The sequence below is a fragment of the Gorilla gorilla genome, chromosome 4 (assembly GCF_029281585.2).
Source record: "Gorilla gorilla gorilla isolate KB3781 chromosome 4, NHGRI_mGorGor1-v2.1_pri, whole genome shotgun sequence".
Taxonomy (NCBI): domain Eukaryota; kingdom Metazoa; phylum Chordata; class Mammalia; order Primates; family Hominidae; genus Gorilla; species Gorilla gorilla.
This window is the reverse complement of record NC_073228.2, coordinates 36540907-36551208: the sequence shown is the minus strand read 5'-3', so window position 1 is coordinate 36551208 and position 10302 is coordinate 36540907. Positions and strand designations below refer to the sequence as shown.

Sequence of the window (10302 nt, the reverse complement as noted above, 5' to 3'; positions counted from 1 at the left end):
GGAGGTGACCCATCTAGAATTGAGTTCAAATCCTGCTTCTTACATGGATAAACTGCATGGCCTTGTGCAAACTCGAGCTGTTCTATGAGCCCCTACTTCTTAATCTTTGAACTAGTTTTAGATGTGACTATCTCACAGGGGAGCATGAGGATTAAATGATATCATGAATAAAAAGTATCTGGCACTTAGCAAATTCTTGATAAATCTCCATTTATCTCCCTCCCTTTCCTTACCTTGGAAGTGTTTGGTTTGGGTCCTTCCCAAAGCTATCAAACAAATTAAGCCAAAACACTACATTTGCTTTAATGCAAATGTGCATGATAGAAGAGTAATGAATTAAAATATACGGGAAAAAGGGAGTCCTAATTCCATAAGGAAACAAAAATAAGGCAGTATTTGAATGTCACATAAACCTCTTGGTTCTAGCTGGCAAGCCATTCCACCAGGTCTTAATAGCAAAATATTAAAACATTAGGTGGAACCTTGCAGTTGTGCAACTTATAATTCCATTAAAAAATAAAGCTATATTTAAAAATAAGACACAATTAATGAAGGTTTAAAATAAAAGCAAGTAAACAGATCATGCTGTAGAAAGGTAAGTGGCGGGGGCAAATAGGAAAAAGGTGATAATAGGACCTCAGTTCCTGGGTTTTTTTTTTTTTTCTTTTTTTGCTCTCCTCTTTTTTTTCTGTTAGCTCTGAGGCCAAATATTCTTGGGAAGAAATCACAATTTCTTCTGGGCTTATTTCCTTGCTGGTAATTAAAAAAAAATTTTTTTTTAGAGACAGGGCCGTGCTCTGTTACCCAGGCTGGAGGGTAGAGAGTAATGTGATCATGGCTCACTGCAGTCTCAAATTCCTTGGCTCAAGTGATCTTTCTGCCTTACCCTGCTGAGTAGCTGGGACTACAGGTGCCAGCCACCATACTCAGCTAATTCTTTCACTTCTTATAGAGATGGGCTCTTGCTATGTTGCCCAGGCTGGTCTCAAACTCTTGGTCTCAAGTGATCCTCCTGCCTCAGCTTCCCATAGTGCTGAGATTACAGGCATGAGTCACTGCTCCTGGTCTGTAAAATTCTTAGTTCTAGTTCTTACAAGATTCTAAGGCTTCGTTTTATATTGAAAAGATTGTTTTAAAGACTGAGAAGTTGGTTCCTTCTTGAAGAACAAATTGAATGAATCACAAATCAAATGAACCAGAGGCTTGGAATAACTCAATGCCATCTATTCCAACACTCTCTTTAGAGTATTTTTAGTTTTTTCCGAGAGAGAAATATAAAATGTTCAATGCATCTAATATTGAAGTTAAGAAAATAAAATATTCTTCTCTCTTGGATGCCTATTAAAAATAAAATTTTCAAAATTTTTAAAAGAATATGAAGTAAACATTCATTTAAAAGTATTTCACTTATGTTTTATATTTTATAATGTATAATATATTATTATATATTATATTATATAATTATTATATATAATATAATATAATATAATATATTATTATGTATTATATAATATTGTATATAATTATATACAATATTATATATATCATTATATACATAATAATTATATATTCACTGGTTATATATAAAATCAGTGAATATATATTAATCACTGAATATATATAATGAGAAATTTAATATATATTGAATATATAATATATATATTTTATGGGTGTTTATATATAGTCCCATGAAATACATACATTCAATATATATATTCTCTCTATATATTCCCATAAAATATATACGTATTTTATATATATATTCATAGGAATATATATATATATATATATATGAACCTGCCCTTTTCTTAATGTGAGCTTCATCTGAACTAACCTTCTTATTTCTTTCCCTTTCATGGGAATATAAGTATGTAATATATAAAGGGTAGGTTCTTAGAAGCTGCCTGTGAATTTATGGTGTTTCCTCATTCACTTTATATTTTCATTATAAAAGTGAAGATGGTGGCTGAGCGCGGTGGCTCACCCCTGTAAACCCAGCACTTTGGGAGTCCGAGGTGGGCGGATCACCTGAGGTCGGGAGTTCGAGACCAGCCTGGCTAACATGGTGAAACCCCATGTCTACTAAAAATACAAAAATTAGCTGCGTGTGGTGGCAGATGCCTGTAATCCCAGCTATTCGGGAGGCTGAGGCAGGAGCATTGCTTGAACCCGGGAGGCGGAGGTTGCAGTGAGCCGAGATCGTGCCATTGCACTTCAGCCTGGGTGATAAGAGCAAGGCTCTGTCTCAGAAAAAAAAAAAAAAAAAAAAAAAAGTGAAGATGGCTTCTTGCTCATGAAACAAATTTCCTCTGAAGGGTTTTCAATATAGTTTTAAAATCACATACTTAAGAGAAAATATAATCTTCTGATAAAATAAGAAACAAATTAAATTAAAAATAAACATCAAAACCTGAAAACAAAGTAACTGGGATTATCTTCACGTTAGTTACAGATACTTAACAATCCAAAGGCAAAACAGTGCTCATTGTCAAAGCTGGCAGGGCAGGCTGGCCAGGCCCTCCTCTTCAGTTTTCTACAGGAGAAACCGAAATTGAATTTCTCACGTTTTCTTCACATGTTGGACACCATCAGACCTTCACAATCAATGGACTCTATAATTATTTTGCTTTCAAGCTTTGTTTTTGTTATTTCTTCTGTCTAAAAGGCCATCTCCTGTCCTACCCTTCAAGATTCCAACATACTTTGGTTCTTCTGGAAAAATAACTACTTATCTTTTAAGACAAATCATCTTATCTTTGGTACCTGAGTCTAAGATGAAATTGGCCATTCAACATTATTCGAATATTTCTTGAGTGTCTTCTGTGTGCCAGACACTCGTGTCTCTGTTGACTCCTGCATCCTATGCAGACTTCTAGCAGAGCATTTGCAAAGCTTTCTTATCTTTCATTGTCTAAGTCATGCCTGACCCTGCTTCCTTCTGTTGGGCGGCACAGATCATATGGCAGGGTCATGACACTCATTTCTCTTTATTTCCACACAGGTCCTGATGGAAAGAAGAGGTTCAGTAAATCTCAAAGTAAATACATATGTTTCTCTGAGCTCAGGGAAGGGAGGGTTAATAAAAATACACACAATGGAGATAATAATTCAAAAATTTTGGAAATAGACTAATGAACAGGGGAAGAAACATACAATTCAACATCAACAAAGAGAGTGAAGGGAGAGCAGGCAGTGTTCTGGGGACAGATAGACCAAGCTGTGGGGTCTCAGAATTCTTTCAATGAGTTTTCAATAACTTTGTATTGGATCAGGCCAGATTTGGGGATTGGAGATTAAACTTTTTTATGAGGCATATGGAAGGAAATATTATCAGTGATCATCATCATAGCTAACCCTGTGTGTCAAGAACTGTCTCTAGTGCTTTTGGTGCATTAACTCATTTAAATAGCCCCAAAAGCTTAGTGGTCCGATCACTGTCCCTGAGGCACAGAGGTGGTTCAACTTAACCATGGCCACACAGCTAGCAAGTAGAAGAGGCAGGATTTGAACCCAGGCTCCAAGCTTTGTTGTTTTAGTTGTATGCATTCCTTATTCTGTCTTGGAATTGGGAATAGAATGCGAAGAGCTGGTAGGTACAGAAATAATAATGTTCTGAAGTCTGAACAAGTTCAATGGGGTTGCCTTGACTGGGTGCAGCAGCTCACATCTATAATCCCAGCATTTTGTGAGACTGAGGCAGGAGGATTGCTTGAGGCCAGGAGTTCAATACCAGCCTGGGCAACATAGTGAAATCCCATCTCTACAAAAAAAAGACAGGCGTGGTGGCATGACCTTAGAGTCCTGGCTACATGGGAGGCTGAAGTGGGAGGGTTGCTTGAGCCCAGTTCAAGGCTGCAGTGAGCTATGATCACGCTGCTGCACTTAAGCATGGGCAACAGAGCAAGACTCTGTCTCTTAAAGAAAAGAAAAGTAACAACGAAAAACTGGTTGCCTTGGAAAGAAAGAATTTGCAAAGAATAGACTAGACTGGAGTTAGTCTCATTCCTTATCACACACACGCACGTGCAGGTACACACACACACACACACACACACACAATATTGCATCCTTTCTCAAAAGTCATTCTCTCCTGTGAGTTGCAAGGACAGCAACATCAGAAATGTACCAGTAAGCAACTTCATTATACTACAGCATTGCTGACAGTTTGCATTTGGAGAATTTGACTAAAGACCACTTTGGGCTTCTTACCTTAAACAGTTACTTTTGTCACAAAGAAGGTGACGAGAAAACAGCAAGTAAGACAGAGCTCTCACTTCCTTCATCAAGCAGGATACATGTGCTGAGAGAATTGGAGCCACGATAGGGAGCAGTTTGTCTCTATGGAAAGTCTAGTGGTCTCTCCCCAGTGTCCCTTAGCCAGCCTCATACCATGGTGCTTTTCTTTCCTAGTGGAGCAGGATCCCCTAAAGAAAGGCCAGGCCCCTTTGGCCAGTGGGGCCCAGGGACACTTGGGTGCATTACCACCAGCCGGATGGAGGGCTGGGCCTCGAGAGTGGCCTCAGGCGCGTACTCCTTACTTGGATCCTTGCCTCGGCAGTCGTATAGCACGCAGGAGATGAGGAAGACCAGGAGCAAGATGACGTAGCTCGCAACTAGGATGATCAGGTTCAAGGTAACAGGGTCGATCTCCAAGTAGAATTCCATCACTTCTCCCACGGTGGAGAAGTGGGTCTAGAGAAAGGCAATTGGGGTCAGTTTGGGCATTGCAGAGAGCAGATCTTAGAGCATCGGAATAGCTACATTGGCTCTGGAGTAAAAATACATTAATCCCTACTGCTCCAGGAGACCTCGAGGATTAAAGCTGCTCGGTTTAATAACTTAAGCTTGCTGTTAATACCACAGCCACCAAAACACAGAAGCTGTCTCTCATCAGTTCGCCTACACAGAGAGAGAAAGAGAGAGAGAGAGATGGCTCATGAGTTACTGGATCATGGTATATAAGTAGAGCATTCACATAATTCAGCATCCACACAGGCAGTTTGGTGAGCAAAAGTAAGTGCTGTTAATAAGCACTCCAAGATGACAGCTAAAAATTGGATTGTCCTGGACAATTGTGCTGTCTTTGTATAAGGGATGTTTAGTGCCATGTATGGAGTGATTTGGAAGATTAGGTCAGTAGGCTTTGGAAGTAGATGTGATTCTTCAAGAAGAAGAAGATACTAGTGCCTGATATTTTCACCCTTTCTTCATTTGTTGCCATGTTTCTCATTAGTTAATTCAAAACTACTTTTTGAGTACTTACTTCCTGTGTTTCAGACACTTCACTAAGCAAAGGGGATATGGCAGTGATAAGACAGAGAAGCAGGTAGTCTAGCAGGAGATAGCCTTTAAAAAGATAATTGCACAGTTCGCCATTTAAGAACAGTGGAAATCAGTTTATAAGGGACAAATAGAGGGTAAAAGGACAGCGTGTCCCAGTGTGGGTCAAAAAAGCTTCCATGCAGAAGCGACATTTAACCTATGACCTGAAGGATAAGTAGAATTTAGCTAAGTGAGAAGAGACAGGGAAGATTCTTCTAGCCACAAAGAACTGCATATGTGAAGACCCGAAGAGAAAGGAGCCTGGAAAATTGCAAGCACTGAAACAAGGGCAGTGAGACTGGAGCATAAAGAGAATGGGAGCACAAGGTGGGAGAGGTAGACAGGGGCCAGAAGGCACAGGCACTTGTGGGCCATACTCAGGACTTTAGATATGATCCTAGAGCAATGGGATGCCATTGAATGCTTTTGCACAGGGGAATGACACTACTGAATTTGCATTTTAAAGAGATTCCCGTAGGCTGCCTCAAGGATGCAGAAAAACAAGCAAATTGAGAGGAAGATCAGATACTGATCAGATTACAGTTATTCCTTGATGTACAAAATCACTGTCCTGCCTCAGTTGTAGCCTGGTCCCAATAGTCCCGCATAGGCTACTTCATGGGCATGTGCCCTGTGTAGCTGCACAACGTTCCATTCTCAGAAAGAGCTCACACTTGGTTTAATGCTCTGCTGTTGCCATCTTGAAATTCTTAACTTTTCAACTTTGCACTGGGACCCACAAATTACGTATCTGGTCTTGGTCTCATATATGTATTTTTGGCCAGCTAGGGCATCAGTAGCCTTTTCTCCAATAGCTAATAGGACTTTTTGGATACTCCTAGTTAAAAGCTGAAGTTCCCAAAGGTCTGCTGGTTTCTTAGTGTTAAGCTTCAATGGGCTAGTGTCTTCCTGTCAGCCTCCTTTAAACTGAGCTTCCATGGGAACCTGAGCATTTGAAGATGTTGTAGTATGGGGTTCTTATGCATCTGGAGACCTTTTTCCAAATAACATCTTCCATGATTCTATGGTCCTGGACTAACTTATGGAATTATAATCCAGAAGATGCATGATTCTGAAACACCATAGATTTAGGGTCAGCCTTATTGGAATCTATTGGGTCTCTTTTGAATACAGATACCTGGATCAACCCTAGATCTATTGAGTTAGAATCTTTGGGACTAGAGTCTGGGGATCTGTATTAATAAAAATCTTCATGGATAATTTTGATCTGCAACCAGGATGGAGAATCATGGCTATAAAAGTAGAAAAAAAGGATGTGAAGAAAATGGGCCAATATGCGGTCACCAGGGCTTTGGTGATCCGTGAAGAGCTATTCCAGGGGGCATTCAACACAGAATTCAACACTGTCCAAGGTTTTAAGTCCAACAGATTCAGATAATTAATTTTGTGCTTGCAAGGACATAGCTTTTTCTTCCTGAAGGCAGATCTACAGGAAAAGTCCATTTATAATTGGAAAGTTTCTGGTAAGCACAGAATCACACAGCAAGTAGAGTTGTCTGTTGCATCTGTAAGTCACGTGCAATGCACCAGACAGAAGCGAGGCTTTAAAAGGCAGCATTATGTACCAGATGCCTACTTTCTTTTGCCCACTCGGGACTCTAGATTCGTGACTTCTATAGTAAACTGAGTCTGGATAGCCCAGGTGCCTCCATGTAACAATATTTAGGGGAGTTATTTGGTGACTTTAAATAGATGACACAAGGATTGGTTAAAATTGACTCTGAAATGAGAACTACATACAGTTTAGTCCACATTAAATTAAACTGAAATATATGCAACAGATCTGCTCTATTGAGTGGAGTTTTCATATCAGATCTAGGTTTCTCTGTGTAATGGTGATAGTCATTAATCATGGTGAGTGATCTGGTCTGGCCTGTCTTCTTAGATTGCCCCCATTCTGCTGATACCCGTGGTGTCCCAGAATGTTTTGTTCAAGGCTATTGTCTTTGGTTCCAGTATCTTATTTCTATTAGCAGAGAGTTTTTTGTTTCTGTTTCCACCAGTGCTCAAAGTTCATTTGAAGTCCAGTCTCATGAAGGCTTCACTTCCTTGCAATGTCTTTGGTGAAATGCTGGGTGCTTGTTTTACTTAATTAACCTGGGTGGCTCCTTTATTCATACTGGGGCTAACCTCACCCGTCTTTCCTTCTTTTGCTGTCTTTAAGGAACTTTCCTCTTGTGCCATCTAGTGGCCAAAGCAGGGGCTGCTAAATAAAGAAAAAAACTTGGCAATAGGCAAACTGGGATGGATGACAGGGTGACATAGGTAAAAACAATAACAAGCTGCATTTCAGAAGAACCCCATGAGGTAGTCCGGACATACTAATTCCTTCGTTTATTACAAATATGAATTGTGCACTTACCATATGCTAGCGAGGTACTAAGCACTTTAGAGCTCGATAATGTGATACTGAAACCACACTGTATAACAAATGTAGAGTTCAGAGGAAAAAAGGAATTATCAACCCAATTTTTTAAAATGAGAAAATTGAAGCTTAAAGAGGCAGTGGAATTGAATGAGCTTATTCTCATTCCCTTTTTCCCTCTCACCCTCTCATCTCTCTTTTCTACTGCATAAAATAAGAATAAAACATGTGCATGCATAACTTATTCTATGGAGCATTCAAGACCCATTGGGCAGGTATTCCATGGGTCTTCAGTTGTTTACATATTTATTTGCAGTGTAGTTCATTTTGATGGCTGGTCTGGAATATTACTTAATAATACCAGATAAATATGTGTCCCATATAAATACATTTTTAGGTAAGTAGAGTTTATTACTTAAAACATAAACATATTTTTGTATATCAACTATTCTGGATGAAAATTTATCTCTGATATTTCAGAGTGCCTTGCTTCCTTGATAAAATATGGTATCCCAAAAGTCTTAGTGCCTTAGAGAAGTGTCAACTTCAGAGGTAAAAATGTTATAAACTTATTTAAAAAAGCATTGGGAGTTTGATTATTTCACAGTTGAGGACATTCAGGCACAGGGACGTGACTTTCTCGAGTCCAAACAGATAGTAAATGACAGAAGCAAGACATTAAAGCAATTTTTTGAATTCTAGTCTAGTGTTTTTTTTTTTTTTGTGCTGGAACTATTGACTAGATAGAATGGAAAGTGAAAGAGGGAAAGATGCTGTAGATGCTAGAAAAGTGAGAAAGGCAATAATGAACAAAACCAAATGCTAGCCATCTAGATTTTCAAAAGTCCACTTGTCCTTCAAATTTATGCTAAGAGGACATAACCTAACTTTCAACCTACCACCCTTCTCAGCCTCCTACTTGTAATCAAGCAGGTAGCTCACTTGGGAGCCTCACCTGGGAGCCTCTGGAGAAATACTGCCATATTTTGTCGCAACTTCAAAGTCTTTCCTTCCATCTGTACTGGGTTGAATAATGTCTCCCCTCAAATTCATCCACCTGGAATCTCAGAATGTGGCCTTATTTGGAAATAGGGTCTTGGCAGATATAATTAGTTAAGGGTGAGATTTCACTGGAGAAGTATGTGCCCTTTATCCAATGACTGGTGTCCTTATAAGCAGGCCGTATGAGGGCACAGAGACACACAGGGAGGAGATGCTATGGAAAGATAGAGAGAGATCGGAGGGGGCATCTTGCAAGCCATGAAATGCCAAGGACTGCAGGCCACCACCAGAAACTGGAAGACAGGCCTGGGACAGACCCTCCCTCAGAGCCTCCAGAAGTAAACAACCCTGCTGACGTCTTGATTCCAGACTTCCAGTCTCCACAACTGTGGGAGAATAAATTCCATTATTTTAAGTCATTCATTTTGTGGCATTTTGGTATAGCAGTCCTAGGAAACTAACATACTACCTATCTAATGTGTGAATAAAACCAGATGTGGCTTGTAGCAAACCATGAGGTATACCAAGCTCTTTTAGATCCTCTTCTATTTTATTTTGGTGCTTGCCCCTTATAGACTTGAGCTTGGTTCCTGGCTCTTTCTTCTCAGGTATGGCTCCATGAAGAAAACGCATGGGATGAAAGAAAATTACGGTATGTAAAATTTACTTCTATAAAAAATAAAGACCTTCAGTTTAAAATAGCACTTGGCTGGAAGCCCCTGATGTAGCCTTTTATATCTTCCCAGTAAAATTCCTCAGAAGACACAGAAAAAAATATAAAAACCTACAAAACAATGAAAAACAATGTAGCTAGGGATAATATTTTTAAGATGCTATGGTGTTGGTTCTCCCTCTCCTTCCCAAGACTTATTTGAACCAATTTCTCTTCTCCTTCATCATCCAAGATTTCTAAGGGTATTGACTCTCAGGAGAGATACAGCCTGGAAGAGTCAAATTCATCATTCTTGAGCTCCTTTGTAAAATTCTGTACACTTATACCAAAGTCCATAGACTTTGAGCCAGGCATTGTGGGGGAAAGCAAAGACCATTTTTAGAATTACAAAATATTGGCTTTGTGTATCAAGAGACCAAAAGCATAAAGTTTATATAACAGGCCAAAATGTAGGAAAGAGAAAGTGAGGAATGTGAACAGTCTTCCTTTTTTTTTTTTTTTTTTTGAGACAGTCTCACTCTGTCACCCAGGCTGGAGTGCAATGGCACAATCTTGGCTCACTGCAACCTCCGCCTCCCAGTTTCAAGCAATTCTCCTGCCTCAGCCCCCTAAGTAGCTGGGATTACAGGCACCTGCCACCACGCCCGGCTAATTTTTTGTCGTTTTGGCAGAGATGGGGTTTCACCATGTTGGCCAGGCTGGTCTCAAACTCCTGACCTCAGGTGATCCACCTGCCTCGGCCTCCTAAAGTGCTGGGATTACAGGCATGAGCCACTGCAACTAGCCAGCCTTCCTATTCTTGAGGAAGATTTGAAAAAAGAATTCTAAGGGGAGGTGACAAGAGATTAGATGTTAGTGTACCCCTGAGAAGACGCTTCTCCCCAACACTCCCTATACCATCTTTTAGAAGAAAGACTAT

The 10302-nt window shown here is 39.8% G+C and overlaps 1 protein-coding gene across 1 annotated transcript; it reads right to left on the bottom strand.

Annotated features, from left to right (window-relative positions):
* Nucleotides 1-4217: 4217 nt before the first annotated feature.
* Nucleotides 4218-4800, bottom strand: SMIM36 (small integral membrane protein 36). Its single transcript, XM_055386815.2, has one exon. The coding sequence runs from the start codon at nucleotides 4663-4665 to the stop codon at nucleotides 4384-4386; it is 282 nt and encodes a 93-aa protein (XP_055242790.1). The 5' UTR covers nucleotides 4666-4800; the 3' UTR covers nucleotides 4218-4383.
* Between the last annotated feature and the right edge of the window lie 5502 nt (nucleotides 4801-10302).